Source organism: Balaenoptera physalus, assembly GCF_965194825.1.
Source record: "Balaenoptera physalus genome assembly, chromosome: 20".
NCBI classification, from domain to species: domain Eukaryota; kingdom Metazoa; phylum Chordata; class Mammalia; order Artiodactyla; family Balaenopteridae; genus Balaenoptera; species Balaenoptera physalus.
In genome coordinates, this window is record NC_138901.1 from 7671914 (window position 1) to 7694681 (window position 22768).

The 22768-nt window shown below is 53.4% G+C and overlaps 2 protein-coding genes and 1 long non-coding RNA gene across 4 annotated transcripts; 1 reads left to right on the plus strand and 2 right to left on the minus strand.

Annotated features, from left to right (window-relative positions):
* Positions 1-2170: 2170 nt before the first annotated feature.
* On the minus strand, positions 2171-7025 carry TRIM47 (tripartite motif containing 47). Of its 2 annotated transcripts, none has more exons than XM_082440710.1 (6): positions 6273-7025; positions 5139-5234; positions 4333-4563; positions 3959-4157; positions 3418-3489; positions 2171-3139 (listed from the first exon to the last, which is right to left on the minus strand). In XM_082440710.1, exons 1-6 carry the CDS (start codon positions 6945-6947, stop codon positions 2499-2501), a joined length of 1914 nt encoding a protein of 637 aa, XP_082296836.1. In that variant the 5' UTR covers positions 6948-7025; the 3' UTR covers positions 2171-2498. The 2 variants fall into 2 exon arrangements, with proteins under 2 accessions (XP_082296836.1, XP_082296835.1); XM_082440709.1 differs by having other exon boundaries at positions 3418-3492; positions 6273-6966.
* On the plus strand, positions 5241-16676 carry LOC309649998. Its single transcript, XR_014257374.1, has 4 exons — positions 5241-6171; positions 7352-7412; positions 7932-8025; positions 16256-16676. It is a non-coding gene; the product is annotated as an uncharacterized lncRNA (long non-coding RNA).
* TRIM65 (tripartite motif containing 65) lies at positions 16227-22698 on the minus strand. Its single transcript, XM_082440715.1, is given in 7 exon segments — positions 16227-17499; positions 17501-18063; positions 18617-18682; positions 18820-18994; positions 19080-19313; positions 19560-19655; positions 20916-22698. Coding segments are annotated over 7 exon segments (1854 nt in total). The 5' UTR covers positions 21534-22698; the 3' UTR covers positions 16227-17397.
* Between the last annotated feature and the right edge of the window lie 70 nt (positions 22699-22768).

A 22768-nucleotide genomic window follows, 5' to 3' on the forward strand; every position in this document is an offset into this window, starting at 1 on the left:
CAGACATACACCCAGGCAGATATGAAGACCTATACACTAATGCACACACAACATACAAGCACAGACACACACACAGAGACACAGAGACACATAACATAGATACACATAGACACACAAACACACACATAGGCAAAGAGATACACCCCAAAACACATAGACTCTCACATACACCCCATCTCTCCGGCTCTAGTGCTTTCCTAGAGTCACAGAGGAAGTGCAGGGTTGCAGCTAACACTCCACTCTGGGGATAACACTGAAACCCGGGGGGCGAGCTCAGTCAGCCCCTTGCCAGCTGTGCAGCCCTGGGTGAGCCAGTCCCCTGCTTTGAGCTGTAAATCTGTTAACACTGGGAAGTGAGATTAAGATGCACAAGGTTCAGGACTTCCCTGGTGGCGCAGTGGTTAAGAATCTGCCTGCCAATGCAGGGGACACAGGTTCGAGCCCTGGTCCGGGAAGATCCCACATGCCTCAGAGCAACCAAGCCCGTGTGCCACAATTACTGAACCTGTGTTCTAGAGCCTGTGAGCCACAACTACTGAGCCCACGTGCCACAACTACTGAGCCCACGTGCCACAACTACTGAGCCCACATGCCACAACTACTGAAGCCCACGTGCCTAGAGCCCATGCTCCGCAACAAGAGAAGCCACCACAATGAGAAGCCCGCACACTGCAAGGAAGAGTAGCCCCCCGTTCGCCGCAACTAGAGAAAGCCCGCGTGAAGCAACGAAGACCCAACACAGCCAAAAATAAAAATAAAAAAAAGATGCACAAGGTTCCATGAGTCTTTGGAAGCTGGCAGTCACTCTGCAAGTGGCAGGGACTTTGTGGCTGCAGAGTTGACGAGTCAGGCCCGAATTCCAACCAGGAAGCGCCAGTCCTGTGCAGGGGCCTCGTCCATCTGACTCACGTTCCGTGACATGCCAGGACCCTGCAGGATCAGGGACCCGAGGGTTCTCTGTAAGGGGAGTGTGTGGTAAGGGGAGTGTGTGGGGTGGGGCGTGCCAGGGTGGGCGGTGGGAGGGGCTCTGGGAAAGGTGGGAGGCTCCCATTGGTCCCCGTTGTGACAGCGACAGGAGCAGCCTCCCCCATCCGCCCCAGGCCCGGGGAGGTGGGGCCCTTGGCTGTCAAGGAAACGGTGTTGAGAACACAGAGCCCCAGGAGCCAGCAGGCCCCGCCCGGAAAAACAACATCCTGGCTTCTGGGGCACCAGCAGGCTCTGTAGGAGGGGCTATTTTTAGCTGGTGAGGCAGCCCGGGCAGGACTTGTATGGCCTTGCTGTCTGGCTGCATAACTCACCCATTGTCCCACCGGACCTTGGGCTCTTTGCCTGCCTCTGCTCTCCAGGCATGGCCCTCCCTGGGGTGCACCTGAGTCACAGACGACCCCAGGAGGAGGGGGCTGGCCTGGGAACACACTCACCTCATGGCCTCAGGGAGCAAGCCTTCCCCTTGAAAGCAGAACGTGGGCATCCCAAGCTAGGCTGGGGGTTCTGGAGCGGCAGGGGCACTGGGCCTTCTTGGGAGAGAGATGGAGGTTCTGCTGGGGCCCAGGGCCCAGGGTCTCCCCTGCGTGGAGGCGAAGCACCGTTCCAGCCGCACAGCTGTTGTGGAGATGGGAGGCAGCTTCCAAAGGAGGACACAGGTCATTTTAGTGTAGATGTTCTCCGCTCCAGCCGCACCCGGGGGTCAGTCCAACCACATCTCTCATGGGCTGAGAAAGTATGTGTATGAAAGAAGCTCTAGGTCTCAAACTTTCTTGCCCATGCCCAGGAGTCATGCCCTGCTCTTGGGGGCTGTGATGTCTGTATTTAATCCTGGGCACAAACACCGTTAGGCAGGTCTAGAACTAGGCTGTGGCATCAAGGATGAAAATAGCGGATGGGAACCAGGCTGTCCAAAGCAAACACTCAGGCAGCCAGAATGACTGTGGGGCTGAACCCCTCCAGGAGAAGCCACCTCTACCTCTCCCTGTCCAGAACCAGGGAGCAGGTGTGCCCCAAAGGGTAGGCACCCCATTTCAGCCTCCTCTTCCTGGGCCAGGGTTCTCCCTCCCAATAGGAATCTGGGACTAGGCTTGTTCCCTTGTCCTGCCTTTCAAGACCTGCTCTTGAAAGATGAGAAGTATTGGGAATTCTTGGTGGGTGGAGAGAAGGGTAGAAAAGGGAGTCATTCATTCGACAAATGTTTATTGAGCACCTACTATGTGCCAGGCACTGTCCCAAGAACCTGGGAGAGGAAAGGTCGGGGTAACCCTGGAGCTGTCCAAGCTGCAGTGCCTTCTCCCAGAAACAAGGCCTGCAGGGGGACAGGGTCTCAGCCTCCTCCCTGAGAGGTGGGAGACCTTGTATATGGAAGGTGGAGGCCTCTAGAAATTAGAAGCCTGGGGAATGTGTGGGACTCCAAGGCTGGTGTCTTCCCTGGGGCAAAGCAGGGGTGCAGAGAAGCAAGCTTCCCAGGAGCTGGGACAGCAGCGGGAGGAGGCCCCGTGCCCCCTGCATCACCTCCTCTTCAGCACGGATATGCAGGACTTCTTGAGGGGCCCGATCTGCAGATGGGCATCCACGCTCTCCAGGAAGAAGGCGGGCTTGAGCCTGTGTGTGAAGAGCTCCGCAAAGTGGCTGTCCAGGCGGCTCTGGAAGGGGTCAACCGGGGAGGCTGGGGTGCCACACCGGCGGGCCCGGGAGGACTTCAGCCTCCGCAGAAGGCTCATCTTGCCATCCCGCACGGCGTAGAAGGCCAGGGCTCGGTCAGCATATTCCAGGCAGATCCCGACGGTGGGCGAGAAGGGCTGGGGCAGGAGCACCTCCAGCCCGTGGAACCAGACGGAGAAGCTGCGTCCGTTCCACTGCAGGCAGCAGGAGTGAGCATTGCGTCCAAGCCGGCCCCGGTCGTAGGGCTCTTGCGGGGAGAAGTCTTCGGCCATCACTCCCACGCTGACCCAGCCCTCAATGATCTCCACCTCCCAGTAGTAGGTGCCCCGGTCCAGGGCGCCCTCGCCCAGCACCTGCTCGCAGTGGGTGAAGCGGGTGGGCGACTCGGGGTAGTTGATGGGACACAGCACCCTCTTCACACCCTTGGTTCCAAACAGCTGCAGGAACTTGTCTGCCGTGTCGCTGTCCAGGTCCACAATGTAGGCAACTGCTCCCACGGAACAGACAGAGATGCAGGGCTCAGGTCCAAGGTCAGGTGGGACAGCCCCTCCCCTAGGGGCCCACCTCCCCAAACACAGCCTCTCCCCTCCTCTGCAACTGGCCCTCCGCAACCAGGCCACCCTGGGGAGCACGGCATGAGCTGACCTAGTTCACCAGCATGAATGAGGAGGGACAGGAATCCAAGCCCTCATGCGCCAGGGCCCAGCCCAGCAGCCTTGGGAAGGCCCAGTATGAGCAGCGGGGCGAGCCCAGGTGTCGACTTACACTTGAGGAAGTAATCCCTGGGAGCCTCACTCTCCAGGCTGTTGGTGCTTTCGGGGTCCTGGGACTCAGCATCTGCTGCAGAAGAGGAGACAGTGCAGAGCGGGTCTCCCCGGCTGCCCGTGGCTGGGCCGCTGTGCAAGGTGACCCCCCCCGAACCTGTGACTGAACTTCCCCTCCTCCCCCTTCCTCCCAGCACCCCAGGCCACCTGGGGACAGGCACACGCCCAAATATGGTACACTGTGTTCACACACATGCCTGGTCCTCGGGCTCTGCCCCCGCTCCACTTCCTCCCTGGGCCTCAGCCCTTCTGAAGCTAGAGAGTGGTCTAGCTCTGTCTAGAGGAGAGGCCTGCTCTGCCCCCTGGGCTGTGGCCAAAGGGGCTGACTCGTGCTTACAGGGTGGTGGCTCCAGCCATTGGCAGGATTTTGGGTCCCACCCTGAGCCTGGCAGTTTCCATACTCCACTCCTGAATGGGCACCAGGCCTGGGGGCCTGTGCAGGGAGTCTGGGGAAGGATGAGTCACTTGCGGGGGGCACCCACCTTCTGTGCCTGGCTTCTGCAGCCCGTCCTCGTCGCTGCCCAGCCCCTGCAGCTGCTCCCACTGGCTGGTGCAGGCTGAAGCCAGGCCGTCTCGTACCACCTGCACGGCCTGGGATGACTTGGTGAAGCTGAGCTCCCTTGGGGGCCCGGGCCCAGGGCTGCATCCCTCCTCCAGGGCCAGCCTGAGCGCCAGGAGCTCCTGTGCCAGACAAATGCCCATTAAGGCCCTGCTGGCCACAACTCCTCCTGGCTGGAGTGAGACCGCTCCACCAGGAGGGTGGCACAGCCCTGAAGCCCAGGCACCCGCTGCCTTCTCCCTCCGCCTCCCGCCTACCCCCTTCCGTGTCCTCTCTGGCCTGCAGAGCTGCCCTCACCTGCAGGAAGCTGACCGAGTCGGCTTCAGGGACCTGACTGAGGTTGCAGCGGGCCCGGCTGAGCCGGCTGCGTTGTTCCTCCTGCCGCCGCAGGTCGCCCTGGGAGCGGCCCAGCAGGGTCGCCTCCCCCTCCTCGATGAAGGCCAGCACCTCTGTCTGAAACCCCTGCAGGACGGCCGCAGCCTCGGCAAACAGCCGGCTCACCCTTTCCCGCTCCGCCACGGCTGCACTCTGCACAGGAGGACAGAGGTGGCGGTGATGAGGGCAAAGAACATCACTTCCCAGACCCCACTTTCCCACCCTGCCCTTTCGGGGGGACAGAAGCACCAGCCCCAGCTGCCCTGGATCTATGTCAGGTCAGGGGAGACACTTGTGCTCACTGGAGCCGGACAATGCCTTGAGCGTGGGCTTCTTTTTAAAATTTTATTTATTTATTTATTTATTTTTGGGTGTGTTGGGTCTTCGTTTCTGTGCAAGGGCTTTCTCTAGTTGCGGCAAGCGGGGGCCACTCTTCATCGCGATGGGCGGGCCTCTCGCTATCGCGGCCTCTCTTGTTGCGGAGCACAGGCTCCAGACGCGCAGGCTCAGTAATTGTGGCTCACGGGCCCAGTTGCTCCGTGGCATGTGGGATCTTCCCAGACCAGGGCTCGAACCCGTGTCCCCTGCATTGGCAGGCAGATTCTCAACCACTGCACCACCAGGGAAGCCCGAGCGTGGGCTTCTTTAGAGTGGACGGTACCATGCTGAGAGCTCACACTGCCAGGAGCCTACCGCAGGAGGGAACGGGGGTTAGGACGGGATCTGACCTTGATTAGGGCCACCGTGCGCCGGGACTGTGCGATGCCCGCTCCCAGCTCGTCCATGCGGTCCTCCACAGCACTCAGGACTTTGGGCTGCTCGGTCTGTGAACGACACCCTTGAGCACGGGGTCTGCCAGAGGTCACAACACTGCACTGGTGTCCCAGGCCTCACCAAGGGGGGGAGGAGAGGGGTGACCTGGGAGGGAGTGGTATCTGGGTATAGGTGGGACTGGGAGTGGCCATGATATGCCAGAGGTGCCTCAAGCCCAGGCTGATGCCATTCCTGAATGCCCAGGGAGAGGGCAGGCTGGCCAGCTGTGGGTTGTCTGCCTCCCCTCTTTGACTGGTGAGCAAGTAGAGGGCCATCTATGGTCCTCAGTGTTGCTCACATTCATTTGAGAACTTCCTTCAGTGGGGAAGAGGCAGAGAAAGAGAGTGAGGAGGGGGCCCTGCACAAGATGGCATTCAGCTGTCCCGGGGATCATTGTCACCAAAGAGTCTGTGCCCCCAGCCCAGGCCTGAAAAATAGGGATTCCGGGCAAATCCCCTGGGTCGTATGAGTCACCACTCCAGGCAGGAGAGACGGAAAATCCCAAGGCAGAGGCGCCAAGACCGGGCTGGGGGCCAAAGGAAACTGCGGACGGAGGTAACCGGCCGGACAGCGTGCACAAGCTCCCACCACGGGCCCCCGGAACAGCTGGACAGAGCGGTCTGTGTGCTCGGCCCACCCTCTGCAGCACTCCTTTCGCCTGCCACACCCATCCAAACCCTCAGCCCAGGCAAATCTGAGCGGGAAGCTGCAGGAGCTCGGCCGGCGCAGCAGCTGCGCGGCGGAAATCAGCCGCCTGGGATCACGTGGGCCTAACCCGGCTCCCTGCTGCTTTAAACCCCAAGGCCCCTGCTCCAGCCTCAGGCTCCCAGCCCGCCCATCTTTTTCGAGTTCTCACTGGGTCCCTCCAACCCCCATTCTCGTCCCGAGCGGAATGTCCCACAGAGAGCGGAGACCGTCAGGGCTGGAAGGGACCGCAAAAATCCTCAGGTTAGAGGAGGGAATTAAGGATGGGGGAGAGGGATCCCCGGCCCTCGGCCGCCACGCGAGGCCCGTCGCCCGCCCGCCCGCCCGCCGCGCCCGCGCCCCACCTCCTGGAGCGCGCGCTCCTGCTCCAGCGGCACGAGTTCGTGGCCCCGGTGCTCCTGGGCGGCACAGGCCTCACACAGGCACACTCGCTCCGCGCGGCAGTAGCGCTCGAGCGGCCGCAGGTGGCGCGGGCACAGGCTCTCCTCCAGCCGGCGCAGCGGCGGCACCAGGCGGTGTCCGCGCAGCGCGGGGCTGCGCTCGTGCGGGCCTAGGTGCGCGGGGCAGAAGGAGGCGAAGCAGGAGAGGCAGGAGAGCGCGGCGGGTAGGGCGGCGCCCTCGGGGCAGGCGTCGCAGCGCACCGGCTCTTCGCCCGCCGGCCACGGCTCCGGCGCGCAGGGAGCCGACGGCTCCGGGGCGCTGGGCGGCGCACTGGGCGCCACCGGCTCGGGGGCCCGGGCCGGGCCGGAGCCGGGGCCGGGCCCCGGGCCCGAGCCCTGGCGGAGCTGCAGCAGCTCGGACAGCGTGTGGTTCTTGCGGAGCTGCAGGCCGTCGGGGAAGGGCTCCTGGCACAGCGGGCAGCGGGCCGTGCCTCCCGGCCCGCCGGCGCCACCCGCGCCGCGGTGCGGCCAGAGCGCGCCCAGGCAGGCAAGGCAGAAGTTGTGGCCGCAGGGCAGCGTCACTGGCTCCCGGAGCGGCTCCAGGCAGATGGGGCAGCTGAAGGGGCCGCTGCCGTCCATGGCTCCGCGGTCGCGGGGCACCGCCTGTGCTGCTCCCGTCTGGGAGGGACGCGGACTGTTCGCGATGCGGCTCCGCCCCTGGGACCGAGGCCAAGGATCCGGCCCCCGCCCGCCCCCCCCCCGGCTCGGACCGCCCCCCAGCGCCACAGGCCCGCCCGCCGGCCCTGACACCCAGCCCCAGCCCCCCGGACAGCGCGGGGTGGCCTCTGGGCCCCGTCTGACCCCTAAGGGCTCCTGGACGAAAGGGCTGTGAGAGAGAGAGGGCAGAGGGCAGAGAAGGCAATGCGGGGGACACGCTGAAAGCAGGGAAGGAGTTCACTCCTCCATGACCCCCCATAAACTACCCCACCCCATGGCCAGCCAGGGGCTCCGGAGGGGCTGGGTGACCCCACTTTGTTCCACAGGCACCTTTGCGCTCCAGACCCCTCCGCAGCACCTTTAAGCAAAGTTGCTGAGCTGCTGAAGGCAGGGAAAAATAACTGCTGATATGCGCATGTTTTTGCCCCTATTTAACCCGGGTGGGAAGCTTGGGCTTCTCTAAACTTGAAATGGGAAGTTGATGTCATCCTCCAGGTCTATCGTCCTGGGAATTCAGTTCTGGTCCACCGACACTCCTGTGGTGTGCCTGGGGCTAGGGGTGTGGGTTCCCCAAGTGGAGGCGTTTTCTGAGACTCGTTCAACTATGCACTCAAAATGGTGCATTTTATTATATGTAAACTATACCTCGATAATGTTAAATTAAAAAAAATAGAATGGCAACAGAATAACAAAAGTAGCATTGGGTTGTAACCCAAAGTATAAAATAAACAAACATCCATGAGTTCATGCTGGTGTAAATAAATGACCGGATAAATAAATAAATGAGGGAGAATAGACAAATTTCCCATTCAGAGGAATTCCAAACAGTTTTGGTAAATACTCCAAGGTGGAGAATGGCTTCCCACTCCTTAAGTGTAGACGGTGCATAGTGACTTTCTTCCAAAGGGTGCAGAAGAGTAACTACAATGGAGAAACCTGATGAAAACCACCTCAGCCAGGTGATCAAGGTCAACATCAACAGTGATAAGTCATGTCAGCAGTAAGTACCCTTGGTATGATGTGGTCTTCCTACCCAAAAGCCCATAACCCCACTCTAATTATGATTAAAACTTTAGACAAATTCCAATAAGACACAGACTACACAGCACCTGACCAGAACCCCTTGAAACTGTCAAGGTCATCAAACAAAAGCAGGGAAAGTCTGAAAAATTGTCACATCCAAGAGAAGCCCAAGGAGACATGATAACTAAATGTAATGTGTATTCTGGACATGTTCTTGAGAGAGAAAAAGGATGTTAAGGGGAAACTAAGGCAATTCGAATAAATTATAGAATATAGTTAATAAGAATGTATCAATATTGGCTCTTTCAATGTGACAAATGTACCATAGTCACCAAGTGAACAGAAGGGGAAATTGGGAGGGAGGTATATGGGAATTCTGAATGATCTTTGCAACTTTTCTGTAACTTTGTAACTATTCTAAAATTAAAAGTTCATTCAAAAAAAAAACTAAAATAATTGGGGCAATGCTTCCTACCCCGAGGCCTGCAGACCTCCTGCTGATGAGAGGCCAAAGTGGAAGGAATAAAGTGGTGGAGAGGATTGATCCACCTAGAGGTGGGGATTAGCCTTTCTTGTTCTGCCGGGGGCCCTCTTGAAGCCTGGTGTAGTCTCAGAAGCCTTTCCAGAATAATGCTTTTATTTATTTATTTATTTATTTATTTATTTATTTATTTAAACATCTTTATTGAAGTATAATTGCTTCACAATGGTGTGTTAGTTTCTGCTTTATAACAAAGTGAATCAGCTACACATATACACACGTTCCCATATCTCCTCCCTCCTGCATCTCCCTCCCTCCCACCCTCCCCATCCCACCCCCACCCCAGGCGGTCACAAAGCACTGAGCTGATCTCCCTGTGCTATGCGGCTGCTTCCCACTAGCTATCTATTTTACATTTGGTAGTGTATATATGTCCATGACACTCTCTCACCCTGTCACATCTCACCCCTCCCCCTCCCCATATCCTCAAGTCCATTCTTTAGTAGGTCTGTGTCTTTATTCCCATCTTGCCACTGTTCTTCATGACCTTTTTTTTTTTTCCCCTTAGATTCCATATATATGTGTTAGCATACTGTATTTGTTTTTCTCTTTCTGACTTACTTCACTCTGTATGACAGACTCTAACTCCATCCACCTCATTACAAATACCTCCATTTCATTTCTTTTTATGGCTGAGTAATATTCCATTGTATATATGTGCCACATCTTCTTTATCCATTCATCCGATGATGGACACTTAAGTTGCTTCCATGTCCTGGCTATTGTACATAGAGCTGCAATGAACATTTTGGTACATGACTCTTTTTGAATTATGGTTTTCTCAGGGTATATGCCCAGTAGTGGGATTGCTGGGTCGTATGGTAGCAGAATAATGCTTTTAAATGCACAAAATAAAATGCAGAAGATTCCATGGCAACCAATTACATTGAAATACAGGTTCAAAATATAAAGAAAACAAATTTGCGATAAAGTTATATATGTGTTTCTTTAACACAAGAACAAATAACAAGATCTGATGGAGGCCTAAGAATGACTGTATTTTTGAAATAGTGATGAATGTAAACATATTTCAAGTTCTCTGTCACCTCTGTAATGTGCTATGAAAAATCTGTAACTTTTTTTTTTGAATTTTTGAATTTTATTTTATTTATTTTTTATACAGAAGGTTCTTATTAGTTATCTATTTTACACATATTAGTGTACACATGTCAATCCCAATCTTCCAATTCATCCCACCACCACCCCCCTCGCCACTTCCCCCCTTGGTGTCCATACGTTTGTTCTCTACATCTGTGTCTCAACTTCTGCCCTGCAAACCAGTTCATCTGTACCATTTTTCTAGGTTCCACATATATGCGCTAACATATGATATTTGTTTTTCTCTTTCTGACTTACTTCACTCTGTATGACAGTCTCTAGATCCATCCAGGTCTCAACAAATGACTCAATTTCGTTCCTTTTTATGGCTGAGTAATATTCCATTGTATATATGTACCACATCTTCTTTATCCATTCATCTGTCGATGGGCATTTAGGTTGCTTCCATGACCTGGCTATTGTAAATAGTGCTGCAATGAACATTGGGGGGCATGTGTCTTTTTGAATTATGGTTTTCTCTGGGTATATGCCCAGTAGTGGGACTGCTGGATCATATGGTAATTCTATTTTTAGTTTTTTAAGGAACCTCCATACTGTTCTCCATAGTGGCTGTATCAATTTACATTCCCACCAACAGTGCAAGAGGGTTCCCTTTTCTCCACACCCTCTCCAACATTTGTTGTTTGTAGATTTTCTGATGATGCCCATTCTAACTGGTGTGAGGTGATACCTCATTGTAGTTTAGATTTGCCTTTCTCTAATAATTAGTGATGTTGAGCAGCTTTTCATGTGCTTCTTGGCCATCTGTATGTCTTCTTTGGAGAAATGTCTATTTAGGTCTTCTGCCCATGTTTGGATTGGGTTGTTTGTTTCTTTAATATTGAGCTGCATGAGCTGTTTATATATTTTGGAGATTAATCCTTTGTCCGTTGATTCGTTTGCAACTATTTTCTCCCATTCTGAGGGTTGTCTTTTCGTCTTGTTTATGGTTTCCTTTACTGTGTAAAAGCTTTTAAGTTTCATTAGGTCCCATTTGTTTATTTTTGTTTTTATTTCCATTACTCTAGGAGGTGGTTCAAAAAAGATCTTGCTGTGATTTATGTCAAAGAGTGTTCTTCCTATGTTTTCCTCTAAGAGTTTTATAGTGTCCGGTCTTACATTTAGGTCTCGAATCCATTTTGAGTTTATTTTTATGTATGGTGTTAGGGAGTGTTCTAATTTCATTCTTTTACATGTAGCTGTCCAGTTTTCCCAGCATCACTTATTGAAGAGACTGTCTTTTCTCCATTGTATATCCTTGCCTCCTTTGTCATAGATTAGTTGACCATAGGTGTGTGGGTTTATATCTGGGCTTTCTATCCTGTTCCATTGATCTATATTTCTGTTTTTGTGCCAGTACCATATTGTCTTGATTACTGTAGCTTTGTAGTATAGTCTGAAGTCAGGGAGTCTGATTCCTCCACCTCTGTTTTTTTCCCTCAAGACTGCTTTGGCTATTCGGGGTCTTTTGTGTCTCCATACAAATTCTAAGATTTTTTGTTCTAGTTCCGTAAAAAATGCCATTGGTAATTTGATAGGGATTGCATTGAATCTGTATATTGCTTTGGTTAGTATAGTCATTTTCACAATATTGATTCTTCCAATCCAAGAGCATGGTATATCTCTCCTTCTGTTGGTATCATCTTTAATTTCTTTCATCAGTGTCTTATAGTTTTCTGCATACAGGTCTTTTGTCTCCCTAGGTAGGTTTATTCCTAGGTATTTTATTCTTTTTGTTGCAATGGTAAATGGGAGTGTTTCCTTAATTTCTCTTTCAGATTTTTCATCATTAGTGTATAGGAATGCAAGAGATTTCTGTGCATTAATTTTATATCCTGCAACTTTACCAAATTCATTGATTAGCTCTAGTAGTTTTCTGGTGGCATTTTTAGGATTCTCTATGTATAGTATCATGTCATCAGCAAACAGTGACTGTTTTACTTCTTCTTTTCCAATTTGTATTCCTTTTATTTCTTTTTCTTCTCTGATTGCTGTGGCTAGGACTTCCAAAACTATGTTGAATAATAGTGGCGAGAGTGGACATCCTTGTCTTGTTCCTGATCTTAGAGGAAATGCTTTCAGTTTTTCACCATTGAGAATGATGTTTGCTGTGGGTTCGTCGTATATGGCCTTTATTATGTTGAGGTAGGTTCCCTCTATGCCCACTTTCTGGAGAGTTTTTATCATAAATGGGTGTTGAATTTTGCCAAAAGCTTTTTCTGCATCTATTGAGATGGTCATGGTTTTTATTCTTCAATTTGTTAATATGGTGTATCACATTGATTGATTTGCGTATATTGAAGAATCCTTGCATCCCTGGGATAAATCCCACTTTATCATGGTGTATGATCCTTTTAATGTGTTGCTGGATTCTGTTTGCTAGTATTTTGTTGAGGATTTTTGCATCTATATTCATCAATGATATTGGTCTGTAATTTTCTTTTTTTGTAGTATCTTTGTCTGGTTTTGGTATCAGGGTGATGGTGGCCTCATAGAATGAGTTTGGGAGTGTTCCTTCCTCTGCAATTTTTTGGAAGAGTTTGAGAAGGATGGGTGTTAGCACTTCTCTAAATGTTTGGTAGATTTCACCTTTGAAGCCATCTGGTCCTGGACTTTTGTTTGTTGGAAGATTTTTAATCACAGTTTCAATTTCATTACTTGTGATTGGTCTGTTCATATTTTCTATTTCTTCCTGGTTCAGTCTTGGAAGGTTATACCTTTCTAAGAATTTGTCCATTTCTTCCAGGTTGTCCATTTTATTGGCATAGAGTTGCTTGTAGTAGTCTCTTAGGATGCTTTGTATTTCTGCGGTGTCTGTTGTAACTTCTCCTTTTTCATTTCTAATTCTGTTGATTTGAGTCTTTTCCCTTTTTTTCTTGATGAGTCTAGCTAATGGTTTGTCAATTTTGTTTATCTTCTCAAGGAACCAGCTTTTAGGTTTATTGATCTTTGCTATTGTTTTCTTTGTTTCTATTTCATTTATTTCTGCTCTGATCTTTATGATTTCTTTCCTTCTGCTAATTTTGGGTTTTGTTTGTTCTTCTTTCTCTAGTTCCTTTAGGTGTAAGTTTAGATTGTTTATTTGAGATTTTTCTTGTTTCTTGAGGTAGGTTTGTATTGCTATAAAGTTCCCTCTTAGAACTGCTTTTGCTGGATCCCATAGGTTTTGGATCATCGTGTTTTCATCGTAATTTGTCTCTAGGTATTTTTTGAAAAAAATCTGTAATTTCTATTGGTGACAAGTCACAGCTGTTGCTAACATCACTGCAGTGTGTTTTCTCCATTTGTAATAGAAATGCTAAATTTACGTTAGAGGACAGTGAAAATAAAGACAATTTCCCCCCTAAGACCCTGGGTTAAAAATGTCTAATTTAGGGAGAATTCCCTGGCCGTCCAGTGGTTAGGACTTGGCAGTTTCATTGCCATGGCCTGGGTTCAATCCCTGGTTGGGGAGCTAAGATCCTGCAGCACAGCCCACCCCCCCCCCCCCCACTTATTTAGAAAGATGCTATGCAGAGCCTCCTGGAAAGAGAGAAGAAAACTGAGATCTATTATGTAGTAAGAGAGGTGGGATCCACTCCTGGGGGATTTGTGGGAAGTGGGGGGAGGGCAGGAAACCATGGAGGCCTGCATGGAGGAAGTAGCATTTGAGTTGGGCTTTCACAGACTGCTAGGGCTCAGGCATGCAGAAACTAGGGTGGGAAAAGATCTTCTGGGCAGAGCAGCAGAGGGAACCAGGCTGGGTGTGCCTAGTTTGGCAGGAAGGCGGGTAATGAGTTCCATAAGTTGGTTTCCACAAGGAGCACTTGATCTTGACTGTCCCTTGTTTGCCAAGACCCAGCAATGGTTCAGAGGCTCAGGCATCAGCGCCACCCTGCTCAGCAGCTTGGCAGCCAGGATGCCTGGGCTTGCTGAGACCACAGACCCGCCTGGTTCTGGAGGGGAAAGAAGGGTGCCACTCAGGTTTGGGGGTGCTCAGGGATGAGTCCCAGCCAGCCCTCTGCTCCCCACCCCACAGCCTGTTCAGGAAGATGTGCTCCCTCAGGAAAGCTTGGAGATGTGATTTGCCAGGGTGGCGGCATTTTGATACTTCATTTCCATTACGGTAGCTTTAAGTTGCCCAATATATTCATTATTCTTGAAATGAATTGGCTCTTAAGGGGAAAGGGTAACTGACACTCTGCTGATGCCTGCATCTCACTCTGCCCTTGCCAGGACTGTCATGAAGGAGGGGAAATAGAATTCCAATAGGTTACATATCTTGCCAGAGGTCACATAACTAGTCCTGTGGAGGAGGTGGAATTTAAACCCAGAAGGTGCAACCTGAAAGTAATCCTAAACCTCATATCATAAATGACCCTGTCTGGCTGCAGTACTGCTTACCAAAAAAAACAAAACAAAACAAAAAAAGTCAAACAGAAACAAAAACAAACAAGCAAAAGCAGTTGAGCAAATGATAGTACTTAGCAAGCCACGCCTAGCTTTGCTTGCATCTCTGAAAAAAAAATGGAAATGGGATCCAAGCCATGTCCCACAGTAGCACTTCTTCTTTATGCTACTGACATGCTTTAAAACACTTGTGTTTATTTCAAAGTACTATATTTAGAGTATCTAAAAACTAAACAATTTAATGAGGCTTATAACAAAAGCTGGCAGTCCCATGTCCCACCTTCTCCAGATTCTTGCTCCCATGGACAACCAGGTTCAACTCTTAACCATCTCTTCCAGCACTTACCTCCTCGTCTCTAAAGCACGTGCTTATAAGCCTTGAATATGTGAATGTCTGTGCTCGTATTTCTGGAAATTTTGATTCTTTATCGCTTCTCCTTTGTGTTGAGCTCCCCATTGCTTAGATCCCAGGTCTCCCTTACCCTTCATTGATTTATTTTTGAAAAGTGGATGCTCTGGGGGCTTCCTGGGAACAGATGCGAAAGTGTCTGCAAATGTCTTGGTTCAGGCTTTGCCCATGATTGACAGTTTGGCTGGGTATGGAATTCTAATATTTATTTATTTATTTATGGCTGCGTTGGGTGTTTCTTGTGGCATGTGGGATCTTTTGTTGTGGTGCGCGGGCTCCAGAGCATGTGGGCTCAGCAGTTGTGGTGAGCGGGCTTAATTGCCCCGTAGCATGTGAGATCTTAGTTCCCCGATGAGGGATTGAACCCATGTCCCCTGCACTGGAAGGCGGATTCTCAACCACTGGACCACCAGGGAAGTCCCGTGTATGGAATTCTAAATGGAAATCTTTCCCCCTCAGAGTCTCAAAGGCCTGGCTCCATTGTCTTCTAGCTTCCAGCCCCGTGTTACTTGAAGCCACATTTCCTATTGTCACCACGCTGCTCCCTTCCATCCCTTCCTGCCTGGGCAAGAGCAGCCTCTTATTCTCTTTACCCCTCCCCTCTCTGGCCTCCAATCCAACTCCCTCCAACTCCACTGGCCCAGAGGCCCCTGTCTTTTAAAATCTCTCCCGCCCTCCCCTGCTCTTTTTCTGTCCCTGCGCCCACCTTGCTGATTCTGCCTCACAGACGCCCAGAAACTGTGAGGAGTGGGGCAGAGGTGCTGGAAACACCCCTAGGCTCATCAAATGTGTCCTCTTTATAAAAGTTACACCCCAAAGCCCATGCTTCTTTCTCCCTCTACACCAAGGCATTTTTCCTGGAGAGGAGGCGGAGAGTCCTGTTAGAATCAGGAGGACCCAGCGAATTTAATCTGAAGTAGCTGTCCAGGAGATCTGTCAATGCTTGCCTCCAGACCTACTTGGGAAGCACTTCTCCATAGCACTCTATAAAAATAGGGACTTCCCTGGTGGTCCAGTGATTAGGACTCAGCGCTTGCACTGCGGGGGCCCAGGTTTGATCCCCGGTCGGGGAACTAAGATCCCACAAACATCACGGCAAAAAAAAAAAAAAAAGAAAAAGAAAAATGGCAGTAGTGTCACATGTAAACAAAGGTTAATGATCACAATATAGAACCTTCCCACAGGACAACATGGAAAGGACTAACAACCCAATAAAAAAGTAAATCCACAGAATAAATGACCCAAGACACTTCCCACCACAGAAGCAGAAAAGGGGCTGTTCTTCCTTTCTCTGCCCCTTTCAGAACGTGGGCTCGGCTAGCTGGACACTTGTGTCGGGTGTCGGGGCTCTGGGATCATGAGGGACAGTTAGAATCTGTATGCCGGGACAGCCAGCGATGATGGCTACCTGGTCAGCCCAATCCTGCATCCCGCCCTGCCAGGCCTTTCAGCTCCTGCTGTTAACCCAGCTGTCACACTGTCGGGCTGGCTGCCCAGTGTCACAACCTCCTTCCCGTGTTTGGGGACCTCCCCACCTTAGGAATCTTACTGGAAGCTCCTTGCCCAGGCTGCACCAATCAGAGGCCTGGCCCTGCCCTTGAACAGAGAGCCACACGGCTGAGGAGTGAGGCCGCAAGATGGAGTTTGCAACCGTGGCAGCAGCCGGGGCCAGGTTACCATGTGGGGAGGGAGGTACACTTTATATAAATATAAAAATATTTTTTAATTTTTGGAGTATGTGTTATCCTTTAATAAAACTTTTATTGTCAGATACTTACACATGAGTATATAAAATGTGTGTGTGCAGTGGGAAAAGTTATACAGCAAACACCCTTGGAACCACCACCCAGATCAAGAAGTGGAACATTTCAAGTACAAAACTACTGCTCCCCTATGGCCCAGCACCCTCACTTCCAGAAACACAAGCAAAAACATGTACAAGGATCTTCGCGGAAACATGTTCTGAAGAGCAAAAACCAAAATAAAAGGAGTCGGCAGTGTGCTGGCACCTACACGAATGACTGTGCTTGATCCCCACGCCCCGGCTGGGGATGAGGTGGGGAAGACGGCGGCTGAGGCTCTGCCACAACAGCTGGCCTGGTGGGATGCGGGGCAGGGGCCCTAGCTGGCCTGACTCAAGGTTTCTTTATTTTGGTCCTTTGTATAAAAATAAAAAATCTTCAAGTGTTCATTGTTTCTCTGTTGAGCAATTCCTCTTTAGGAAATGTAGCCTATGTACGTAACAATAAATATGGCCAAAGCTTCCTGTTCAAAAATAGTCATCACGGCCATACTTTTACAGCCCTCAAATAAAACGTTTTGAATGTCCAATAATGGGTAAACAAATTCTGATTAGAATTTGTCTTCGTCATTAGAATGACTGTCTATACTGTAGTCATTCAGAGAAAAGTTTTTAACAATGTGAAAAATGCTTGTTAAATAAAACACGCAGAAAACACAATTGTTCATAGAATACGATCACAAGGATGTACAAAGTAGAAGAGAAAAAGACCAAAATATACCAAATGTTAAGGAAAATAACAAAAGAAAAGAGATAAAGATGAGGAGGGAAAAGGTAAATATCAATTTTCCCAAGATTTCCTCTAGGAATCGTTTGTTCCTCGGTCTACACTGGGGCTGTTGCATGTATGATTTTGTCTGTCCCACTCTGTGGTGTGTCCCGCACCACACTCGCTCTCCTAAAGGACCAGGAGCCCTGGGCACTGCACTAGCCTCTGAGGTCCAGGCAGTGCCTAGAACTGGGCTCCCATTTTACTTCCTTTAGCCCCTGTCCCCTTCAGAGAGGCTGGAAAGGTAAACTCCAGTTTGGAGGCTCCACCCACCTCTCTCTCCAAGTGCCTGGTCCTGACTCGGTCTTCCGGCCAACAACTGGTCCCGTTAGAGCTGTGGCCTCAGGCCCCCAGGCCAGGGGCTGGGGCAGTTCTTGGGCCCACAGGCCTGGTGGCACCTGGTCCTGACCCCGAGCTCCATCCCGTGCCTTCCTCAGCTGAGCCCTGAGGCCTCTTCCTGGAGCGCTGGAGGGAGCTTGGCCTCGGGCCGATGGCACAGGGTCAGGGTCCTGCCCTCGAGGAGCCAGAATACGGGGTAGAGGGGCCGGGCGAAGATGGCATGGAAGGTATACAAGGATTGGGTCTCGGGCTCCAGGCTGTAGAAGGTGAGGCAGCCAGAGGTCAGGTCCAAATCCACGCCCAGGAGCTGCCCTGATACCCCTGGGAGGCGCCGGGCCTCCCCGTTGTGCCAGGCCTGGGCGCTGTCCTCCTGAATGCAGAGCCCCCAGGAGCTGGGCCCGCGGCCGATGTTGTCCGTGTGGGGCCCCAGCTTGCGCCTCGTCAGTTCCGAGTAGGCGACGCCCAGCGTCACCGAGTGGCTGGACGCACGCACCTCCCAGTAGTGCCGCCCGGCCTGGAAGCTCTGGGCACACTGCACCTGCCAGAGCTCGAAGCTGCCCGGCCCATCTGGGCCCTGGGGCTTGCGACAGTGCTTTACCCGCCGGTCCTGCTGAGACAGGCAGAAGTGACGGTTGGCGCTGACGGGGTCGAAGGTCAGGTTGCGATAATCTGCTGGGCGGAGATGGATGGAAGGTGAGCAGGCAAGGGTGCCTGTGCCTGGCCACCATCCTGTCCCCAGAGGGGAGAGACAGCAACTGAAGCTCCACGGGCAGATCGCTAGACACCTGCCGGGGCGACTGCAAGCTGAGCTAAAGTGGACATCGTCTCAGCATCCGACCCTCCATGCAACCCCTGAGGTGGAACCTTCCATCAGCCTCGTTTCACAGATGAGAAAACGGAGGTTCAGAAAGGTCACCTAACTTCGTAGTAAGTGGAAGTACTGTGATCGATCCCAGATTTGTGTGCCCAGAATCTCCTTAAACACTATGCTGGCTGCACATGTGAGAGGTGTGCATCCTGCAACAGGTGTGCAGGGGGGCGAGGCTAGCCCCAGGGAGGGGAGTGAAACAGACTTCCTGTACAGAACAGTCACAGCATGTGCCCCGCACACACACGTGCGCACAGTGCACACGTGTACACGCACAGACCCACGTGTACGCACAATGCACGCATACGCACACGCTCACACAGGTGCACACACACATTCGATGGGCCTTCTTACTCTGCCAGAGTTTCCTCCTCCGTGGACAAACGAGGCTCGGGACTGGTGCCAGGGGACCTGGGGCCTCTAGGGGGCAAAGCAGTGTTTTAGGGGAGTGATCTGGAGGGGAGCTCATGGGGGGCTGGGCCTTGACTCCATTACCACCCCAGTGGGAAGAACAGCTGGGCCCAGAGGGGTAGAGAGAGATCTGGGGTCAGCCTTACCCATGGAGCCCAAGTCAGCAGCCTCGGCTGGTGCTCCGGGGTGGCCCCCCTCTTCCAGGAGGAGGGCACACAGCTGGCTCAGTGACTCCTTCAGGCCACCAAGCTGCTGATCTTCGTCCCAATGCGGGAGAGTCAGTGGCCCTAGAGGGCCTGGGGGCGCCAGGAGCTGTGATTCCTGAGCCCCGGGGACAGCTGCAGTAAGCCGGGGCACGAGGGGCAGGCACACTGGTCCCCCACCCTGCCGCCCCAAGGCCCGGTACCTGGAGGAAGGTCCGGTCATCCAATTGCTCCAGGAGGTTGCGAATCCTGTGGTCACAGCAAGACAAAGCCTCCAGGTGGCCCTGCAGTCGCTGTTTCTCGTCCCGGGCCTGTTCCAGCGCCTGTGTCTTGGCCACCTCGATGTCCCTCAGAGCCAAGTCCCGCTGCATCTCCAGGGCCTGCAGCAGGCGGCTGAACTTGCCAGAGATCACGGAGGTCAGCGTGCAGGCTGAGCTCTGGGTGGGCACAGGAGTCGTCGAGGGTAGCCAGGGCCCTGGGCTGCCCGCTGGCCTGAGGGGTGGGGATGTGGGGAGCCACGGTCCCTGGGATCTCTCCCCCCATTCAGCCCTTCCTTTCCTGCTGCCAGGAGGCATTTTCAAGGCAGCTTATACCTACTGCCCAGTGTCCCAGGGACCAGCCGGTGGCTGCTTGAAGGACACAGCATGAGGACATGGGGGGCGTGGAACAGACAGGCCTTATACCTGGATCTGGCTGCTTCGCTGCTGCAGCTCCTGTAGCTGGCTCTCAGCCTGGGTGGCCTGCTGCTGGGCGACCTCCAGTGTGGCTCTCAGCTGGGCCTGTGGTGCCCACCAGGGGACAAGTGACAAGAGGGGGGGCCAGGACTGGCTGTGAAGTTCCCCCCTCAGCCAGTCAAAACACCTGCAGATGCTGGGCATCCCCTCCTCATGCCACCCCAGGTGAGGCCAGCATGCAGAGCATCAGCCCGGGTGTAAGCCCCGGGAGAACTGGGTCAGAGTCCCAGGGAGGCCTGGACAAAGCCCCTTCCCCACCGGGAGCAGGGTGGTGCACGGGTGGCGCAGAGGCCTTGGGCTGAAGACGAGCAACCTGGGGCAGAGCAGCCCCCCACTACGCCAAGTCAATAAATGGGAGCTTAGGCAGCCTTGCGGGGAAGGGGCGACGACCCAAAGCACCAAAGCTTCTTGACAGGTGGGCAGTGCAGCGCAGGTATAAGGTGGGTTCTTCCAAATGCCTGGCCAGTCCTCAGGCCCAGCTTTGGACATGAGGGGGAAGGGGGCACCCCTATTTGGTTGTGACCTGTCTGGTCTCCTCGAGGATCAAAACGCTGTACTCTCGTAGTTCAGGACTGCGCACCTGCTAGGACTTGGTTCCCTGTATCAGGTCAAGAGCCTATCTTGATTCTTCTCGTCCCAGCAACACTTTGACAGAAGGACTGATATTATCCCCGATTCACAGATGAGGAAACGGGTCAGAGAAGCTGCCAACTTGGCCAAAGTAATCAGGTCTTCCTAAGTGCAACGCTTGCGCCTCTGTTCAGGCCTCACCGCCTCCAGCACAGTAAAACATGCTGAAGGTAGGAGGGGGCAGGGCAGATTTTTCTGGTTCACCCTGACTCTCCCCCAAGGGCACACATCCAGCCCCTCACACCCCAGCGTCACTTCCCCTCTCTCTAGCCAAATTCTAGCTCCTGCAGTGCATCTGGCCGGCTGTACCACCAGTTCCTCCCTCTCTCCTTGTTGCTGCCCTCCACTGGCCTCCACTGCAAACTTCGATGCTTAGTGCAAGGTCTTAGGCCCCACGAGCAGTAACATCCTGTCCTTACTCTGTGCCTTCAGCAGCCACAGGGATTATCCTCCAACATTCTGGCTCTGGGCTCCTTGACCTCCTCATTCCATCTCAGCCACTCACCCCTGTAACTTCACCCTGGACCCGTCACCAGCTCTAACATCTCTTCCAAGCATCTGTTTTCTGACCACCACCTCCTTTCAACCCAGAATAAAAACAGGGCCAAGCGAAGCTGCTGAAGCTGCCAGCCCCGCCCGGGTGCAGAGAGCAGGGCGGGGTCCCCCGAGGGTCACCTCGCGCTCCCGGCGCTCCGCGTCCAGCAGCGTCCGCTCGTGGAGGCGACACTCGCGCACGGTACACACGCTGCACACGCAGAGGCCCTCGGTGCGGCAGAAAAGCTCGAGCGGCCTCCCGTGCCGGGGGCAGCACGCGCCGGGGCCGGGGCCGGGGTCGGGGCCGGGGCCGGGGTCGGGCGCCGGCCGGGCGCGCAGCTCCTCCAGCACGCCGCTCAGAGCCACGTTGCGGCGCAGCTCGGCGCTGTCGGGGAAGGGCGCCCGGCACTCGGGGCACACCTTCTCCCAGCGGCCCCAGCAGTCCCGGATACAGGTCCAGCAGAAGTTGTGGCCGCAGAGCAGCGTCACCGGGTCCTGGTAGAGCTCCAGGCAGATGGCACAGGTCAGGCAGTCCTCCATACTCCGCGAAGTCATGGCGGCGGCAGGCGGCCCTAGGCGCGCGGGCGGAAGGCCGGGGCCTCTTAAAGGGACCGCCGGCGCCCGGGTGCGGGTGCGGCGGGCGGAGCCATGACCCGCCTGGGAAGACGAACTTGACAGCCCTTCTTCCGCCCCCACCAGCCGCCACTCCCAGCGCGCCCGCTCCACCCTGCGCCGACGGCTGCGGGCTTGGCTTCCCATTCCGGTGCTCGGCCCCTGTCAACTCCGAGCCACCCCTGCCTGCCTTTTTACCACCCCAGGCTGGGAGCTGGGGTCCAGCAACTCTCTGGGATCTCCATCCTGCTTCCCTAGATCCTCAGTCCAGCAGCTCCCGTGCAGGGAATCTGGGAAACCCGTCGGGCCTCCAGGCCTCCTCCTGGCTGAGGGCCACCACAGGAACCTCTTCTGAGCCCCTCATCTGAAAATCTCATGCAAATACTAACAACAACAAGGGTTGTTGTTATCTACCTCCCAGGGGTTTTGGCGATTAAATGGAACAGGACCGCACATGGTAGTGCCTGGCAATGAGCATGGGGCACACAGCTAGTGCTCATTAAATGCTCTCTCCTGACCCGAGGGGCCCTGCTGCACTTTTTCCTTGAGCTGAGTTTCAGGCACTTGCTGGATTAGGGTGTCTCCCTTCTCTAGGTTATGCCTAATTTTGGTTCTTTTAAGGTAAACAGTGAGGTGGAAATTTCTGGTTACCAAGAGACAGAGACCAAAAAACAGTGGTTCCTTCCTACCCCCTTTAATGGAAACTCAAAGCAAGCTTCAACTGCACTTGGAATCCCCTCTTGGTGTCAGCCCTCTGCTGGGGAGAGTTCCTTGTTTGCAGGTCCCAACTGTTCTGGAACCTCACTTTTTAGAGGTGGTTCCCCGGCAGCTGAGCACAGAAGGATCCTGACCGCTAACCCACCTGCCCTGGGGTAGTGTGTGCTGGGCCAGCGTGAGTTGGAGGAGGGTTAAACCCTTTCTTTCCAAAGGAGCTGGCCTAATTTTGAGGCAGGGCGTCCTCTCCCTTCGATGCAGCAAGCATATTATGTCTTCTGTGTGGTAATATGTGAAGTTTCTCTTGCTGGAAAAGGTGCATTGATCTCTTGACTGGCTACTAGGCAGTCTTTGCCTTTAGATAGGAGAAATACCCTACCCATCCAAGCAAGCACTCAGGAGCTTTCTGGGTCCTGAGCAGGGGGCATGCCCAGAGATCTCTGAGACCTGCCTTTGCCCCCACCTGACAAGGCTTCTTATTCAAAGCATTTGGAGGCCAGGAGCCTGTGAACAGCCGGCAAGGCACCAATGCCCAGGGCTGGCAAATTTCTTTCAAGAGGCCTGTGGGAGCAGCCAGGGCCCACTGCCTGCTTTTCTTCTGCACCCGTCTTCAGCCAGTGGCTCGCAGGGCCTCTGACACCCTCAGGAAGCAGAGGTGAGGGGTGTGG

What these genes read in the sequence shown, in the direction of transcription:
- TRIM47 (XM_082440709.1), bottom strand. Translation starts at nt 6,947, where the DNA reads ATGGACGGCAGCGGCCCCTTCAGCTGCCCCATCTGCCTGGAGCCGCTC. An exon ending in ACTCGGTCAGCTTCCTGCAG is followed by an intron (nt 4,158 to 4,332) that starts GTGAGGGCAGCT and finishes TGTCTGGCACAG; the next exon opens with GAGCTCCTGGCGCTCAGGCT. An exon ending in CAGGGATTACTTCCTCAAGT is followed by an intron (nt 3,140 to 3,417) that starts GTAAGTCGACAC and finishes CCGTGGGAGCAG; the next exon opens with TTGCCTACATTGTGGACCTG.